Source organism: Brienomyrus brachyistius, chromosome 4 (assembly GCF_023856365.1).
Source record: "Brienomyrus brachyistius isolate T26 chromosome 4, BBRACH_0.4, whole genome shotgun sequence".
NCBI classification, from domain to species: Eukaryota; Metazoa; Chordata; class Actinopteri; order Osteoglossiformes; family Mormyridae; genus Brienomyrus; species Brienomyrus brachyistius.
The window spans coordinates 6,131,973-6,151,919 of NC_064536.1; the positions used below are offsets into that span (position 1 = coordinate 6,131,973).

General features: G+C 45.1%; 1 protein-coding gene across 1 annotated transcript; it reads right to left on the reverse strand.

Moving 5' to 3' along the window:
* Nucleotides 1-7,622: 7,622 nt before the first annotated feature.
* LOC125740867 (histamine H3 receptor-like) lies at nt 7,623-18,722 on the reverse strand. Its single transcript, XM_049012647.1, is given in 4 exon segments — nt 7,623-10,623; nt 10,625-10,879; nt 15,655-15,821; nt 17,991-18,722. Coding segments are annotated over 4 exon segments (1,143 nt in total). The 5' UTR covers nt 18,214-18,722; the 3' UTR covers nt 7,623-10,125.
* Nucleotides 18,723-19,947: the final 1,225 nt, after the last annotated feature.

Below are 19,947 nucleotides of genomic sequence, written 5' to 3' on the forward strand. Positions count from 1 at the left end.
CTGGCAGGGAGCTTGGAGGAAGCAAAAACATGGACCGACTGGGTCCCTGAGGACCAGATTGGGAAACACAGAGCTCTCTATGCCGCTTCGCTTGGAATCTGTGTATATTCAGAGCAGGTTTTCTAAAACACCACTAAATCCCTTAACGTTTGTTCCTGTTCGTGGGCTGCAGCACGATGGCTTAAATTGTGACAGGACTCCACGTTTGTCACCTTTTGATGCAGAATCCATACAATTAGGACATGTGTGAGACAGTATAGACTCCTTTGGAGGTCTTGAAGCAGAACTCCCTTGCAGATTCAAGGAAGTCAAGGAAACTATGCTAGCGAGTGGCTCCGTTTACTGCTACTTTTCCATCCATTTTCCGTCATTCCAAACGCTTAACAGTATGCCGGCTTGAAGCGCCAGGAACGACCAGATAAGTATTTGTCGAGTCGGGCGGCTTTAACGAGCTTCAAGGGCGTTTGAAATGGCCCCCTGCTCGAGGCTGCCAGGGTTGGACCCCTCTGCATCATCCATTACTTTAAATGAGGTGGTTACCATGGCTCGTACCGGTGATTTAATTAAGCTTGCCTGGAACGTGCAAATGTTGGACCTGTGATTTTTCCGGCGCCAGCTCTGTGCGTACAAAGCATCGTTTATCCGGCCCGAGAAGAGAATTTGTCAGAATTTGGCGAAGGGTCCTTCTGGGACCCTTTTAAAACCGTTGTAATTATACGCACGCTCGTAGTGTCTCTGACGGCCCGTGGATGTGCAGGGATGTCTTTCCCGAATTGGCTCTCGGCAGCGTTTTAACCCCACGCAGCCCAGCGTGCCTGATTATACAGAGCTCACCGCGCGTGATATCATGGATCTGGCCGCGTGGTTGCTGGCACTCTCCCCTATGACCTTGACAGTGAATGCCGGTGCATGATTCAAACCGGTAGGTTTCTGGTTCAAAGCTTGCGGACCAGTCACTCTCCATTGAGCCTGACCTGAAATATTCAACTAATTTGTTGCGGCGTAAAAAACGCTTCAGTAAGCTGGGCAAAATCTTTAGTTATTTTGGACCGTATCTTACACCAAAACAGACTGCCCCTTTCCGGAACATCCCGAGATCAGAGACTACGGGGGCCTGAGGTTTGTATTTGACTGTGATATGCTAAGATGTACTGATGCAAGGCAGAAGACCAGGCCCATTCATTATGTATGCCACACTGCTCCTCTGAACACTGGCTGCATTCTTATTTACTTATTTGGCAGGTGTTTTTATCCAAAGCGATGTACATTTTTAAGAGAAAGCAGGGTCAAACGGTCCCTGGAGCCATTGGAGGTAAGGGCCTCGCTCAGGGGCCCAACAGTAAAATCACTCTGCTGGCCCTGGGATTTGAACCGCCGACCCTCTCCTCACAGGCACAGCCACACAGCACCATCCATACAGGATCTGCCTCTCCATCGTTTCGTTTGGGTTTCATGAAGCTGCTGAGATGGAAGCTTAGCGTGTTTCAGAGATGCCCGCTGCCAGATGAAGCTGCTGGATGACAGACGTCGACATTCTCATTTCGGGTGGGGCCATGCGGTCCAAAGCAAAGCCCCCCCTCATCTGAGGTACCAGCCGCCTATTCCCGCTCTTTCCAGCCTTGGATTTTCCAGTCAACGAACTGTGACTTTAAAAGCCTCCCGATGACCTAGACATTTACCCAGAATCCACTTCTGCTGCGAGCGTTCCTATAGGACGTGTGTCACTGAATAAATTCCCCAATCGGAGCACTTTGCTTACAGATCAAATGCTGCCTCCCTCCTGCTGCTGTTGCTGTGAAAAAAAACAAAAAAAAAAAACAAACGTGTTTGCGTGAGCTCCCTCCAGGTATTCCGGATTCTTCCCACATTGCAAAAACACGCACTTATGTGAGCTGGTGTCTCTAAATTTCCCATGGCGTGCCATTGCATGTGTGTGCACTGTGATGGACTGGTATCTCGTTTGGAGCGCCCCCTGGCTCCTGCCCTTTGCTTACTGGGATAGGCTCCAGGCTCACTGCAAGCAGTTATGGAAGACAGATGGATGGTAATAATACAATAACCTGTTACAGGAAGGCACTTTCACCAGTTGTTCTCTGAAGATATTAAGACCATGTGCCCAATGCAGTTCTTTTCATCTGGTCATCAGTGGCCAATTGAAGTACCTTGCTTGTTTTTTTTTTTTTTTTGTCACACTGAGGTAATGTGGCCCTTGGAAGACGATGGGGCCCAGCACTCTCAGAGTCATCACTCATTCAGCCTGGTCTGAACACGCTCCTCTTCAGGCCAGTCGCGCCTCTCGTGGACACCGGTCTGCGGCGGTTCGCGCTCGCTAACGGGATTAGCCGCTCGGTTGGTGTTCGACATCTTTCAGGGGCAGATTATCAAAGGACCAGCCCATAGAAAGTGATACATTTATTATCACATCAGAGGGGAATAGTTTAATGAAAATAGCAAACAACTGTATTGTAAGTAATAAGTGTATCTATACCCACTGGGCCAATAGCACCACTAAAATTGAACAGTTCCTCCAATTTAATTATCTTATAAACTTTGTTTGTCTCTTAAGAGCAAGGCTTCATCGACATTAAGGACATGCATGCGTGAACTTTGCATAAACAGGCATGAAACATGTAGGATTCACGATTCTTGTGTATCAGTCTGTAAATTGCTTTAAGCATGTTTAAATAATACCTACAAGTCCATCGCTGGCAAAGTTTGAGTTATTGTTTATATATATATATATATATATATATATATATATATATATATATATATAAAGAACAAACACAGAAATGTATATAAATGTGTGTGTACATTAATATATATATATAGTATTGCAAAGTTAACAAATTGGGTCGTGGGATTCCAGAAAATATCCAAATCGTATGTAATTTTTGTGTTCCGTGTCGTTTTCTTTTTCCAGGAAACCAAGCAAATAATCTTCAGAGAAAGGCATGAAAATGGTGGATGTTGCAGTTCTAATGCCCATGATAATCCCATCAGGAAAACAAGGGGAAGAAACGACAGGATAATCCCGCCAGGAAAACAAGGAGGAGGAGGAAACGACAGGATAATCCCACCAGGAAAACACGAGAATGCAGCGACAGGATAATCCCATCTTGGCTCCCGTGTTGAAGCCCCAAATCAATTAGTGCTGGAATCAATACATTTCTACAATTGTGTTTCTCAGTGGAATTAAGGGACAGCAGTTGGACTGAGCCCAGTTCACAATATGAAAGGATGTGGAGGCCACACAATAGATCTCAGAATTAGCAATGAATACCAGGAGTTTGGGACCAGAAAATATTGCTGAAATAATAATCGCTTACATCTTTATTTTCTGTAATTGTGTCTTCATGATTAGGAAGTAAATAATACTTCAGTCAATATAAATAAATATGGACAAATGCCAGAAAACGTGAACTACAATGTAGCTTAAGATAGCGATCTGTAAACAGGGTGAATACTGGGAAACGATGAGTTTTTTAACCTTTCCACGAGAACCAGCAACATGGGCACATCAAGAATCGCCGCATTAATCTTAGATTTCCATCAACGATGTTTTGCTTTTTAAGTTGACATTTCATGTGTTTACCAAAGGCCTTAACTCTATGCTTGTGAAAGCAACACCACAAGCTCCCAGTAATTTCACCAGGGGGGTATTTCACTAAGCAGGATTTCTTGCTTAGCTGGATAACTTCTTGGATTTAAGGTAGTCTGGGCTAAGTGGACTATATCTTCGTCCACTTAAATGTTGTTCAGACTATCTTAAATCTGACAAGTTATCCGGCTAAGCAAGGTATCGCGCTTTGTGAAATACCTTCCAGCTATTCTAAGAACCCCCCACCCCCTAAAAAAAAACTTCTAACAGCCACAACCGATGATTATTCAAAGAATTAAATCATCATTAGGAAATCAAATTTGTTGAAGATGCATTCCAGTTTAGGAGTATGATGGTGGCAGTCTGGTTCCCGCCCTCCCCAGAAATTCGCACATCCTCCCGTTTACTGATCGTGAACTGAATTACGGTCATTAAATACCACTGCCCCCTCGTGGTGCAACACTGAAAATACGGTTTCTCTTTTTTTCTCCCACAAGCTAGGAGCTCACCTCATCAAAACCGAATCTCAGCCTGCAGAATTAAACAGTTTGCACTTAATTTTTTTAATCATCTGAGCGTTACACTAATTAACAAATGCACAGTGTTGATTACTGAGAATATTATTTGGTACTTTGATCGTTCAGCTGATTTGCGCATTGCTGGTATCGTCTCCTTTTTCATGTAAATTAACGTAGATAAACATTAATGAACGATTGATAAAACATTAATGAAATGTAAACACTTAAAGTCAAAAGATTTAACTGAAATTAAACACACCTGTAATTTAAAGCACGGAACCAGTTTATCCGGACGTGGTCCGGTACGTTCTTCATGTGACTATTCAGTCACTATTTAATATGACAAAATCTGTTACCTCTGTTGTCGTGATCGTTATTGATTAATACACTACCCTTGATAATAAGACTAGTGTGTAAAGCATTTCTGCAATGGCCTAACCTCTAACTTCCTCATTAAACTGTAAAATCCAGTGATTTGGTAATTTGACTGAACTGACGTCAATCCACAGTATGTGTTCCTAAGCAGGCATTAAGCTTATTGAAGACCTGCGGACACTGGCGCTCCATTCGGCAGAGAAAAGTAGGTGATCGGCTCTTAATGACTGTGCCCCGTGCACTCAAACAAAATGGCCCCGATTAATCAATGGTTTCCTTTGCTCCGGTAACAGCATGCTCACAGTCCTTCCAGGCTTCATTTCCAAACCTCAGGAAAACGCCGCTCCGTGACGTTTCCGTCCGGAATATCGGGCAATTTCAGGTGCATTTGTTAAGTCGCACGTCGGAAGTCTAATTTTCGTAGCTGCAAAAACAATTACTTAAAGGGAAATCTCTTATTTTAATTTTGGGTTTAGTTTTATTCAGCGGTAATAATATCGTTACTGTGCAGCCTGCTGAAACACATGGACGTGGCCTGATACTAGGGCCTTTCCCTGATTGGGGGGGGGGGTATAAACCCCCTTAAATTTGCTGTGAAATTCCCCGCTCCCCGAATAGCTACGGCATCTTTTCAGCCGTTCAACCTGAACGTGGGATCGGGATCAGACGTGAATAAAATTATGCAAAAATGTTCTATTATTGTCTTGTGTGTGCTTAAGGTAATTATCACTTTCAGTCCACTGTTCCGCCCAAGAGATTGATATCACCGAGGGAGCGTCAACCAACTTCAGGCAAAGAAACTTAAGCAACCCTGCTTTGAAGCCACATGAGGTTTTTCTGCACTGGGGGTATTGTTCGGGGGGGGGGGGGGGGTAATTTTGGTGCTTTCTGGCGCATGGCGATTTATTTTCACCTTTGCAATCGCGTTCAGCATTTGAAGGGATCAACGTTCTTATTAAAAAAAGTGCCAGATATGGAAAAACTACAAAAAATACTAGTTAAGTAGGTTAACGTATCTAATGAGTCCCGCGTGAGCTCCCTGTAGGCCGCGAGCCTAAAATGCGAGTCGAGCTTTTCATGAAAAATTCAGCAGGAAAACGAAGCTGTTTCTGCGATCTGTTAATCTTTTCGTTTTCTTTTTAATCTTTCATGGAAAATGGGAAGAGCATTACGAATAATGTCCGTGTTAGGTCCTCATAATCTTACGCTGCCTTTGATTCTATTGCTCTATTTTATCAGCCTGCAAACGCAGACTGAAGAACTTGACACGAAAATCTTGTTTGCATGGGCTCCCTGTACAGATTCGTGTTTTATTTCTTTGCTTTATGGGTGAATTTGTCCTCCGAATATCACGTGGGGGCGCTCACAGCTCGTTCTCTGACGGCCCGCCATGAGCCCCCAGAAGTTCATGTCCAGGACATTCAGGCCCCTGGATCCAGGACTGGTCCAGGAACTGCTGATGAATTCCTTTTAATCAGCAACCTAGATGGGGGTGGTCCTCTGAGTGGCCCTTGCTGATTAAATTTAAGTGCGTAATTGCTAGCAAAGTACTGAGACCCACCCTGTGAGCACTGAAGTGAAATTATTTGAACTTTTGTCTCAAAAGGTAAAACATGCAAGAAGGAGAACGGGTGGGAAAAATCTGTATGTTTTTTTTTATTTAAAAAAACATAAATGTACGCAGGTCTTATTGTCTTCATTTGCTAATTTGAGTGTTGTAGAAGAGTAGAATGACCTCAAGACCTGCTTGGCTGGTTTTAGTGTTCAAGGTTTCCAGTTTAATGTGTGACATGTAGAAACCGAATCATTCTTTCACGATTGATCTGTCTGGCTTCTCTTACAGAGACATCCAGAGGCAGTATGGAGACGTACGTGCTCCTTGTCTCAGGTGATTATCGATTCATCGCTTGCGGGCTCTTCTGTGTCCGTAGCACAGGCCAGAGGCGCGAGGAACCGGAGGCAAATGTCCCCTGTGCCTGGAAGACACTACCTGAAATTTACACAGTCGGTCCCTTCAGTGTGCGTCACGCTCGCGATTTACATTACGGCTCACTCCTTTGCACGCCACCATCTCGCCGGAGATCCGGACAGCATCCTGCAGGCCCGATTTGCCTCCGAGCAGGAGAGACTGCTGACGGTGTGACTGAACCGTTAATAGTGACCATGTTCACTGCTGTTGTGGCACTAAAAATGCTAAAGATTCAGCAGCGTGGCCTGCTGATCTTCCTCAGTCCCGCTGTGTTGCTGCTTCAGTACTGGGTTAAGACCGGTACAGCATCAGTTTACATCCCAGTCAGTGTGCATGACCCAGTGCTAGCTGGATGTGGTGCAGCTTTGAAGTCGAGGGGGGGTCGTCCTTTACTCTGGTTTTTGTGGTTCATTAGCACTGGTGTGTTATGGATGCAATGAGGCGTGCAGGAAAGAGGGGGAAAGTCGGGACGATTCCAAGGGCCCCCGAGTGAGAGGGGCCATAAAAATGTGGAACGTAATTGGATTGGTCTGCGTTGGGAAGCCTGTATGATATGCTTAGTGTGCGCAGCTTAGTGTGGATGTTATATATTTTAGATTTCATATTACCAGTACTTGGAATGGGGGAAAAATATAGATGCTCCAGTAGTCCCCTTGTTATTCTGCAGTGGTACACAAGAAATATACCGGGGAGTATTGCGCAGTGTATCCCAAATAATAATATTTGCAATATATGTTCATTTCAGATGAACATATAACATGGCATAAATGTTTCACCATATCGTTTTATCCTGGCATGCCATCTAGGCTATGCTCTTTGCTTCCTGGGATACAAATCCAGGGCTACCTTTCAATCCTGTGTGCATTTACTGAGTGGAGGATGGATGGATATCGTTTTGTCATTGAGTTTGTTCTCGCGCTTTGCTTGAATGTGATTTTATATATCCACAGTGACATCTGCTGACGGTAGTGAAATTAACACCCAAAGATCCAAGTTAGAGAATTTTTCGCCTCGCATTTTCACACCTCGCCACCCTGAAGAGGATGAGCATTTAAGCGATTGATTGGATGAACCTCTGATTTTTTTTCTTTCATACAGGCATCTTAACGTCAAGAAATGTATGACTACACTTATTTGAAAGCACTTACAAAAAGCAGTATTTCTTCTCTGGTACATTGTCGATTTATTATTTAAAAGTAGTTGCTGTATAATTGTGCGAAATCATCATAAAAAGCAGTGGAATAAATCTTGCATTAAATTATCTGACAAGATATATATCGAATGCACACACATTTTGGGAATTTAGCCTATAAAAAAGGACAATAACTATGTAAACAGGTTTCATAAATATCACTGATTATTGCAAAAATCTGGCGATGAAGATTTTGCAAAGCCCCTTCATTCCAGCTCCCACGCGACGGTGGTCACATGGTGTCTGTTTATGCAAATCTTCAGTTCGGTTAATCTATATATCTTTCATACACATTTGATCACGGAAGCCCATAATACCTGTATAACATATTCAATGGACATTACCATTTTATTAGTGCCCGTTCACTCCGGAAGTACAGGAATCGCGCTCTGGTGTCAGTTCCCGTTATATTTTCTATCAGCCTTATTTAACACGCAATACTACTTACAGTCATATATAAAACTTCTTTTTTTAACTGATGGCCATTAATCGAGTTAGTCAATGGCATGACATCACCATGCTCTGGCCGCAACTGGAGCATCAAGGCATCCAAACAGATGGCAAAGCTAGTTATACTGCTTAATCTGCTTTCCAGTGCTGCCCCCTTATGGACAAACAAATTATATCTGGCAAAATGTTCTTGCCAGTCGTAGTTTCTCAATTCTGCTTCTTTATACCTGTATGGGACCAGCCTTTCCAAGTAGGTGAAGCAATATTTCCTGCTGAAAAAACTCAACCACCTAGAGCAGACAAACGGCTAGTTCTAGTACCTTCTGCACATCATGAAATAATCACTAAAAAATAATTCAACTTAATAACTTCATGCACTTTGCAATATGTGTTTCGCAAATATAAATTGACGAATTTACATATTTTTTATTTATGACGTTACTTAAAATCTATTTTATATTTCTTTCATTGATTTTTCAACTGACATTCTTCAGGGCTCTAGTCTAATGGCACTAGGGACATGACTAACAGCCTGGAGAAAATGATGGTAGATTAGGCAACATCTTGTAATGACGTGAACGAGCGGCCAAACACTGACACAAAGCAGTACCCCGACATGCCTGCGTACAAAAGATCCAAAAATCGTTTTTAGAAAAAGACAAAAAAAAAAAAACGCACTCGCATATAGCTGCGGATCTCAGAAAAGCGAACATAGATTCACCTGCGAATATGAGTCGTGCCGCTCAGTCCCACTCGCAGTGCCGGTTTCCAATGACAGGTTTCCCGGTGCCTCTTAAGTCGCTAACAGCCTCGGCAATGAGACTAAATTGACTTAATTAGCGTAATAACCGGTTCGGTCGCATGCTTATGTGCTCCGGTAGGCTGAAAACCCGCAGCCTGCTGTGGCCATCGGCGTTGGTTTTCACACACCGACCCTCATAACCTTTTTGAGGAGGGCCTTATTGACTGCTGATGATTAAGACAGCCGTTTATTTATGTGGCCCCTGCACATCCTCCCGAGCCCCATGGGGTCCCCCGTCCGCTTGACAGGAAAGGGCACGGGCTCGCCTCCTTAACTGGCACTTGAGCTCCAGACTTCTCACTGGATCCTGATGAATTTCGTGCGAAACTCTAACGGTGCTGCGTTATGGGATTCGTTGCTAATTGCTGCATTTATTTATACATTTTAGTCTAATGTCACTAATATACCGCCTCGAATTCAATCCCCACCCACAAACACGTCTTTAACTGATGTCCTTGGCTTTATTTAGCGGTAATTTCTATGTGTCTTTAACGTCTATCCTTTGTAGTGTGTGTTGTATCTGTTATTTCTGCGTATTTCGGACTAATACCGTACGTCACACAGTAGGCAGTTTGTGAACCTACTGATTATGTGCTGATGTGTTTACGCTCTTTATTTCGCCCTACATACACCCACCGCGCGTTAGTCGCTTCGGTGAAAATATCACACGCTATATAATTATATGTAAAAGTGCACAGACTCTTCTTGACGAAAGCCTTAATAAAATTCACGCGAGGAGGTCGTCTTGATTTCATTGAATCGCACAGTGTTTTTCAGGTCCCAAAACCAATAATGGGAGAAGAGGGGCGAAAAACCCAGGATTGGTGGGATTCCTCAGCCATGTCACTCACTGCCCGCTGTAACCCATTGGGAAGTGAGTCATACCATCTCCCCCCATTGCTGATCCTGGGTCTCTCTGCCTTGCTGCTCCCATGTCCGCCCATAACGCGAAGTGCATGACTCGATGTCACAGGTGCCTCATCCGCCAGAAGCTTAGGGTTTAGAACGTCGACAGGAACTCTGCGGACACGAGTTCTGGGAGCACCTTTACAGAGGAATGGGGGATGTGGTTTACAGGGGTACAGGTTTACTGTGAAGTTCTACATCGATAACAGCCACGTCTAAAGATATACATTTCCAGGCGGCAGAATGTTTGTTTCTCGGGAATGAACCGGCACTGCCTGTGAAGTTACCCTGATTGGAGAGCGCCACCTGGTGTCAGTGGCAGCAGTGGGGATCCCCGAGGTGTTGCACGGCCACCCGCTTGGGGCACAGTATCTTGGCGAAGGCCCTTCGGAAGCTGCTGTGACAGAGAGGGTACAGGAAGGGGTTAATGGCCGAATTGAGCCACAGGAGCCAGAAGGTGACCTCGTACCAGTGACGCTCTACACAGCGCCCACTACAGGCCGCCCGGATGATCATCAAGAGGGTGTAAGGCGCCCAGCAGACTCCGAAGACGCACACAATAATGGCCAGTGACTTGGCGATCTTTTTGTCCCGGGATAGTCGCAGATTCTGGGAGCTCCTAACTGGGCTCGCCTCGGAAGCAGCGGCCTGGGCCAGGGCAGACTTGGTGTCTGCCGAGATGGCGTCCCTCTCTGGGACGAGGTTGGAGCTGCGGAGTAGGGAGGAGGGGGCGCCCGTGGCGACCTGCTGGCGAGGCGGGCTCCTCGGCCCCGGGGCCCGCTGTACGCGCTCGCGGTTCCGCCGGCGGATTGCTCAGGTAGATGCTCAGGTTGAAGAAGGTCACCGAGATGAAGGGCGAGAAGAACTCCAGCGTGGAGGCGCTCAGCAGGAAGTACCAGGTGTAGTAGAACTCGGCGAAGCACTCGCCGCTCGGCACGTTGCTCCTGCCTACAACCCACTCCCAGAAGAGGATGGCGGGCCCGTACAGCAGGAAGGCCAGCAACCACACCGCCGCCATCTTCACCATGGCCGAGTTCGTCATGCCCTGCCGGGCCCTGTAGGACACCTGCGAACACAGGGGCCTCCTGTCACACACAGCCGGGGCGTCGGAGGGGCATGGATAACCTGGCAGATCAAGGGGGCCCGCATCTTTTTAGGGGCCCCTGAATAAGAAGAATAATGATTCATACCCTTGGGAAACACTTGGAGCCAAATTCAGTCCTAGGCAAACAAGGGGCCCCTGACAGCTACAAAAACTTGTACAGGTAGATATGATTTATGAATAAGAGTATTTACAAACAAAATAATCAAAGTGTATTTAATGTAGAATGTTTAGAGTGCAGGCCAGCTCTAGCTATAGGCAGAATAGCCAGTTGTGAAATTATCATCAAAAAAGCTTTCCCAAGGGCCCCTGAAAAGGTAGATCTGTAAAAATACTGTAAAAACACGACAGGCTCTCCTCTTTCTATGACCCTGGTGTAGAGATGTTGTACTGCGGCGATGTAGTTAGTAGTGATTGGAGTCTCATTTAAGTTTAAAAAAAGTGCATCAGGGGGCAGGTCAGAGAATAATGCGCATGCATAGATCAATGTCGTTAAAATGCGCAGTGAATGCGCTGCAAACTGTTGGAGCATCGTTGAAACCTAGATCACGAAGGGTGATCTCTTTAACTCCCCAACACGGAGCTGTCTCCTCATTTCCCTTGCGCTCGGCTCCCACACTGATGAGCCCGTTCAGACTCTGATTCAGAGTCTACGGGAGCCTACATGATGTACATTATTTTTTTGGACCATCATATGAAATGTTTGAAAGGTTGAAATGTCTAAAAGGTATGATGGTCTGAAAATGTACGTAGCGCCCAAGCCTGATTTCTACCGGTTGAAAGTGGCAACCCAAGCCCAAGGGGTCACTTTTTTCAAAGGGCAACACTTTTTAGCTTTCCCCCTGATGCACGATAAGTGAGTAGGCATAATCTTTATCCAGTAAAAATATGCTAAACACTTTTTTAGTAATTATCATTACTAACCGCAGTTTGGCCATGTTTCATTTTGGCAGAAAACAGCATAATTACAGCATTTGCCTTCGTTTCCGCGTCGTTGCCACAGCGTCCTCCTAACCTTCTAAGTCTTCTCATCTCCTAAGAACACAGCATCTGCACCTGAAGTTCCTTTGATGGCCCTTCAAAGGAGGCATTAACAGGGATTTTCCCGTTAAACTCTTTATCTCTCCACAGCTCTGGAGACACGCTCCTTCAAAGGTCCCGTCACCCGGAATTCTGCCCTGTACAATCTAACACGTCAGCAGGCCGTGGTTTAATCTCGCCGCTCCAGGACCACGCTTGAGGTCACGCAGCCCACAAGTGCCTGGACGCTTTGCTTTAGCAATAGCTTCCACAAAGGCGGGGAGGAGATGGTCTCCGGGGCGCCCCCTTCAGTCCGCGCCGAGCTCCAGCACTCGCCCCTCTGCCTGCACACTTGACGCCACGCTCCGCACACAGGCTCACTTTGTTGTCATTGTTGTCTGCTCGCCTCGGCTCTGGGGGCGGGTGAGGCTTTCACACAAATGCCACGCTGAGTCCCCCGCTTCACCCAGAGTTTCCCTTTGACAGAGTGATTTATATCATCGAGGATGGTTCAGAGAATGTGAAAGATTAAAGACAGGTCTGCAGAGATTAAAGGAGACGGCAATTATAATATTTTCATTCATTACTGTGCTCCGAATTGTGACCGGGACCAACCGCCGTAAGGACCCCTGCTATCCCACTATGTCAACATTTGATTGATATGGATCTGAGCTGTCGACCGATGGACCGAGGCACAAACAACCCCCCCCCCCCCCCACCGTCCTTGCTGAACTGCTACGGAAAATGCTGTATTAATTCCGCACTTGCTTGTTTTATGCTTATTCTACAGAAGAATACGTGTACAAGCACCATTTCTTTCCGCTAGTTTCATATTTGATATCAGTCTGGTATTTGATGTTGATTTGGAAGAGTGACGGAGGCAGAGATCCATGGCAGAGGAAGTATCGGTGCGTGAAGCAGTGACGCAGAGCAAGCCGTACTCGCAAAGGCAAGGGCACCCAACTCTGCGCTTTCAGCCGGAGAAGCAGATTAGGGAGCAAATGGATTTGGATGTGTGACTGATTTCCAGTCGAAACAAAGAGAAAACGGTAAAACTAGTAAGATTGCACATTTGCGGTTTTAAATCTCAACATAAGAAACTGATCCGACTCCCCCCCCCGTGCATGATGACTGACAGACAGACCGAATTAAATCTAAGCACCATTAAAGTATTACTTTCAGTTCTCATAACTTCAAAGGACACTACCTTTCGAGCTGCGCTGCGATTATCATAATTGACTCCCTGTCTTTCTTGGGTTTCCAACGACAGAGTCAACAAATGATAACAGGAAATAATTTCTCAGCAACCCGGCAGGTTTCTGCTCAGCGTGCATCTTCCAGAACTGTTTATTACAATTTGCAAATGCATTATTTAGGTAGTTCCCTGCGGATACATTTCCAGACACCCGGCTGACTATCAGCAAACTATCTTGTGAATGTTAACGTTGACTGATGTTTATATTCCTGGTTATGGATAGAAAAAAATACGCTTCAAAAACCGTTTGGATGGGCCCCTGCACCTTGTGCGCGTGTGATGTCAAGTTTTGTCTTCTGATAATTGGATAATCTGTGGTTTTAGCTATCAGGGGCTATGCTTTATTTGTTTTTCTTGGTACAGTTTGCCAAATACATTGTGCCACTCTTAATTGCAACCTTTATGTAGATGTTAATCGTTCGTTTGTGATACGCAAGTCATAGTTACAGTGTGCTTCGATGTTCATTGAGCGATTATTTCGTGTCTCACACCTTCGTGTTTTTATTTTTCCCCTTCAATTTTGCTGACATTCTCATGTTTTAATCGCAAAGGCACATAAACTCAGCCGTTCTGTTTACAGTCAGCTGCAGATACGCGACACCTCGAAGGCAAACATCTACACCGGCATGAGAGATGGTGCCTCTGTGATGGTTTGTCGGCCGGCTCTCCCGCACAATTTCATCCATGAGGGACACAACCCTGCTATTAACGCAGACAAACGAACGTCCTCCTGAACAAGCTGACAATACAAAGACCCTGTACAAAATTTGTAGGAACCGATTTTAACAGTAATGCAAAAAAAAAAAAGTTGTATTACGGTTGTAATACTGCCTTGAGCCAATCAATTCTGTGAATAACGTGAAACTGAAAAAATTAGACTGTGCACAATTGAAAGTTCAGTTCAGTGAATAATCCGGATCTATACAAGACGGCCAGTGATGATGTGTTGACATGTTAAGTGTCTGCACAGAGGTATCATTACCGACACACAGGCCGGTAGCCATTCTTCTTGCGCGGATGACAACGGCCTGTGTGATTACAGCAAGCGCCTCGCTGAACGCTAACCTACGCCCCGCTCTTTGAAGCTTGAACCCTTCACAGACGGCACTCAAAATCTCGAAAAAGGCATTTTTCGGGTAGATTAATCAGTGTCGTCGGGAAGTTATGTTGACGTAATGACATTTGAGTAGATATAACGGAAAAGTAGGTGAGGCATTCTCTAAATGTTAAGGGCCAGTAACACTTTGGACTGATGGCTGTTTACGGTGTTTTTGGAAGACGTGTGAAGGGGCGGGGAATGAGATGACCTCACCATTAGCTAAGGGTACCTGAAGGAGATCACACTGGATTGGCTGAAAGTGTGAATTCTGGCCTTTGTATATTTGTAGCAGGGATGTATGGGGGGGGGGGGGGGGGGGTGAGCACCGGCCTCATTTGTCCGAATGATTGGAAGCGCCTTCTTTTTGATATCCAGAATGCCGCTTATTAATCACCGACGGTCTGACTGACTTAACCCAGTTGGAAAATTTTACAGCGTTGAACAGCTGCCCCCTCCCTCAAAAAGTCTCCGCACAGCCCTGATTTGGGGCATCAGATGATGAGTGTAACTTGCATGCTAATCATCTTAGCCCCATCAAGCTAATTTAGTTTGTTACGACAATTCAGCTACCATGGCGGCTCACACTCGTACAGCGTTGGGGGTTCGAATCTCACCTTCTCATATCATGTGGGTTTCCACCCAGTTTGATGACATGGTAGACTAACTGGCCTCTCTAATTCACCTGTGGAATATGAGTGTGTGTGTGGGGGGGCACCTTAGATGGATCGGCACCCCATCCAGAGGGTACCCCAACTTTATGCCCTGGTTATGTAGTTAGAATAATAATTCTTTATTTGCCATTTGCACAAGTACAGGTACATTAGGATTCTTCTCTTTGCCTGCCCCATCTTGCTTTCCATAGCTTGTTGGGGGTCACAGTGCAGGGTCATCTAACATGCAGCACCCCTAGAACTGGGGGTTAAGGGCCTCGCTCAAAGGCTCACAGACATGTGACTGTTCTGCTGAGGCTCAAACCGACAACCTTCCGACCACAGGCAAGGCGACTTAACCCAATGAGCTATGCACCACCCCTACATTACGTAGAAGATGGATGGATGACAATCCACAATTTCCGCTTTACTAGTTATTCCTCTGTTTTGCACGTATCATTTTTTCTTAATCCGTTGTAATATTTTTTTTATCAGCACATGTACGGATTGATTAGATGGAAATGCTAAATCCTTGGCTCGTGTTTTGCAACATGGCAAAACGAAACACTAATCCTTGATGGGGATGATCAGAAAAAGTTTCGACATCCTTCCAGGAGCATCAAATTATGTGAAGACCCCGCGGATTAAAGTCACACCTGGAGGTTAATGGGTTTAAGTCCCAGACGGTGCCGACACGCCGGGAGGCGATACTCACGGCCCGGGTCACGGACATGAAGCGGTCGTAGCTGATGAGGACGATGTTGAAGACTGAGGCGGTGCACAGCAGGTAGTCCATCACCAGCCAGAGTTTGCAGAGAGCCCTTCCCAGCATCCACCTGCCAGTCAGGATGTAGGGGATGTAGAAAGGAATGCAGAAGGCACCTGGAGGGGAGGGGGCAGACATGCGAGTGCATTTGACACGGCGCTAAAGGACCCTCCCCATATCAACGTCAAAGTTACGCCCATTCTTATCGGCCTTTCTTGTATTTAATAACTGTATCCCATTTCGACGGCCGGCTTTAGCAGAATAGGCGGTTGCCCTCGGCACCTGAATTACCTGCATTGCAGAGGAAATGAGACAATCATAGGGCTCTAGATAGGGGCCCCCCCAAGTAAAGCTTTGCCTAGAGTCCCTGAAAAAGTCGAGGGGCCCTCTGCCTGTTTGTGGCAGCTTCTCACCCTCCCCGACTATCGAAGATGACAGAATCGTTGGACCGGCAACCCCCCTCCACCCCCCACACCGCTTTCTCCTGACCACCTGGGTAGGTGGACTCCTCTAGAAGGCCAGCTCGCCCCCCCCCACACACACCATCTGCTTGTCTGCCTTTGATCAGAACCCCCTCCCTCTCGCTTTATGATCTCTAGGGGGATCGCTCATCGTAACCCACTTGTCCTTGTAGAGGTGTCTCCTTCTTCCCACATATCAAACGGATCCCCCCCCGGCCCAGACAGCGCCACGTGGAAAACGACCCCCTTCCCTTTGTCCCCGATCTTCAGACTGACCACAGATACGGCCATGATGTAAGCGGCAATCGTCCCGTTTCTCCCGATGTCTTACTGTGCAAACGTAGATCTTCTAATAGATCTTCTAATGTGTCCCTTACCACTTTGGTCCCTCCTCCTCCCACCTTGATATGAGGATGGTACATCCCAGAGGGTTTTCTGTGATGTAATTCCATGCAGGTCTACATTTGGGGCACGTTGGGTGTAAACGCAGTCTACTTCCTCACGAAAATACAGAACTATAACTTTTGACTTCTTGTCTTAGATCCAGTGTTCCGTCAGATGACCAGTCTGACCCCGCTTTTGAGACTGGAGTCCAGCCTTCTGTAGTCAGGTTGTAACTGTCAAACCCAGTGAAAAAGTACTAAGCACAGGGTCACAAAACCACTGCAATCTCATCTGCTCCGCTGCTGTAGGCAGATACCGCACATGGCAGGTGAATCTACAGGCTGTGCCAGGCTTCAGAACGCTGTTGTCTGTGCTCATTTATACCTTTTTACTGAGGACCCAGACCATAATCATTTGTCTGTCACGATGCACTCTGCAAGAAAACACACAGTATGGTTTTAAAAGGTAATATGGCTGAGCTTTCCTTCAAATGGAAAATGATACTGACGTGAAAATATGGCTGCAAGTAAGAATAGACGATGTGCTTTGATCAAGTTTTGTGTCCGGAAAAACGGTAAGGATTAAGGATCACGTACTCGAGAGGATGTAGCTGAAATCGTCGGCGAAGATAATCGCAGGCGGTAATTAAAATGAGATCTCATACCGGCCTTTCAACTTTTGCAAATATCAGGCTGCAGCACGTGCATTTACCAATAATTTGGCGAGTGCAGTCTCAACACGTCCTTCTCATTAAACTGCAGCCGTCGTGATTCAGCGTCGCCGTGTGAGGTGACAGCGCCGGCTTACGGAGCCCTAAAGCCTGTGCGCCGGTCAGGGTGCGAACCGCTTGTGCCCGCTTGGAAGCCACCAGAAAGTCTCCGTGCAATTTTCCCTCATTTAGTTTCACAATTTTCGGGCGCAGTGACCTCCCGTATTTTGGCTCTCTTATCTGCCACGATTTTAAAACCCAAGTGTACAAAAAAACAGGGAATCCAGAATGACTGTTCTAGCAGATTGCATGTAATTGACTGAGCAATAAAGACGCTTTTTAAAGGTTTTTTTTTAAAAAACACATAATAAATTCGGTATATTAATCTCACCGGTAATAAACTGTTGATTATAACTCTCAATGGTTAGACAGTGTATTGAATAGCTATCGCTCTGTCTTTTTAAACGTACAGACAATGCTGCATGTATCTAATTTATTTTCGGTACTAATGATACCCTACTTTCTACTGTGATTTATCATTACGGCAGCAGCAATTAATAAACCATGCTAGCGTTATTAAATATTTATTATTTTATAATGTCCACATTCAAGGTGTACTTCAACACAACGCCATAAATTATTGACATTTATTGCATTATTGATAGCAAAAGTTAGAGTAGTATTGATTCGTTAAAGAATAAGTCAAGCAACGGCAGCCTATGTATACTCACCAACAAGAAAATCAGATATCGCCAGGTTTAAGAGGAAGTAGTTGCTTTGCCGTCTGAGACTCCGGTCCACTTTAAACGCATAAATGACCAGCGCGTTCCCAAGGACCGTGACAATAACCAATGTAACCATCAAAACGGCTAAAATGACTGTGACATGCTGCGGAAAGGCAGCTTCGCCGCCGCGGCTGGCCGCGTCCATGCTGGCGTTCATTTCGGCTCCCATGCTCTCGTCGGCTGTACATTCACTTCATCCCAGTGGCTGTAAGTATAGTCCTTTCCCCTACATTTGTTATTTTATATATTTCATTCCGGTGGACGGGCACCTGCGGTAGATGATTGTACACTGGGACATACTTGGCAGACCTGTGCAATTTAAATGATTGGTAAGTTACGCCTATAAAGCATAAATTAATAAAATACCCTCAAGGTAGTAGCACCTGTGAGTTGCATAGTTGCACAAAAAAAACTTCGTGACTAGATGTGCCCAGTCCGTATTTATCGTAATTTACACTTTGCCAAGGTTAAGTGACTATTTTGTGGTTTAATCACACGCTGCATTTGCTGGTATCCCCCGAGTGAGAGAGAAGCAAACTGTGTTATATTTAAAAAGTTCTAAGTCCGTGTAATGAAATCCAGTTGAGGATTAGTAAGTCCCCGCAGTAGCCGGTGGTTGGTATTTCTCAGACGGAGGAGCAGAGCAAGCTGAGGACCCGCGTATCTCACACTCTCACGTTTCACTCCGCTCCGGGAAAGTGATGTGCCGCTTTTCCGATTTTGGCTGCGTGTTTACACGAAGGAACCCGGTACACGGCGCCGCCAGAAGAAACTAGAGGATAAGTGCGAAGGGATTGACAGGGTCCGCTCGTGCGCGGCTGCAAAGGCGCTCCTACTATTCCGTGCAGATATGATCCTCCGCACACCGGTGTATCTCCATAAATTTAACACTGCTGTAGTTTCAACATGCAGTTGGAATTATAGAGATGCACCGTTAAAATAAGTAGTGTATCATATGAAATGCGCAAATTGCATTTTTATCTCTTTATATTTAGTTTGTATCATTCATCAAATATACGTTGCTGCGAGTATGTATTAAAACTTCGATCTGATGGTTCGATTTTTCAGTTTCGTTTGAAGTAAAATCTGTTGAATTTTGAATAGATATGCCGGCCATTTCGTAGCCTACCGCAGTAAAGTCATTTTACGAAAAAGATTAAAGGAGGGATAAAATATTTCAAAGACGCAATAATTGAATATAAAAAGTGTATTGTGCGAGAGATCCCTCAAAAATGTAATTCCTCGTGCATTTTATTATATGAATTAAACATATTTCAGATACCAAACTGAAAACTAACATCGAACGTGTGCTTAATCGTCATGTTATTTGGCTGTTGCATTTTCCCCAAACTTTAACAACAGTAAGGCAATTCATTCTTCTTATCTAAACTGTAGGCGTATTTCCAAAAACAGTACGATTTCCCTTATAAACATCACCGAAACGATGGGAAACATTCTCGTTGAGTCTAATTGACATTAAACCATGTAAATAATTTACTAATAAAATGATCTGCTTGTCTCTCGCTGGTGTTTTTCTGATGTATTATTTTCTGAATCAAATATTTTTTACCGTTAATTTTCATGAAAACGCGCAGAGATAAATAAGCCGCTTGACTGGAAAAGTGGCGGCTGACGGGGGTGCAGTTTATTTTCGCCCTTAAAAACTGATTATGTACTGTTACATGACGACAGGTGCATTTGTGACATCAAATAAATGCATCAGAATTACGAAAACCGCTCTAACTTAAAATTTTGCATGTAAAATGGAATGCGAGTGTACCTGCCTACCTTTAAATTAAACAGGGTTTCTGTCTGTGTAACGTATTCCAGTAGACTGCACCATAACTTAAAGTAATTGGCTATGGAGGTTATAATTTACATAACGAACAAGTAATACATCTTA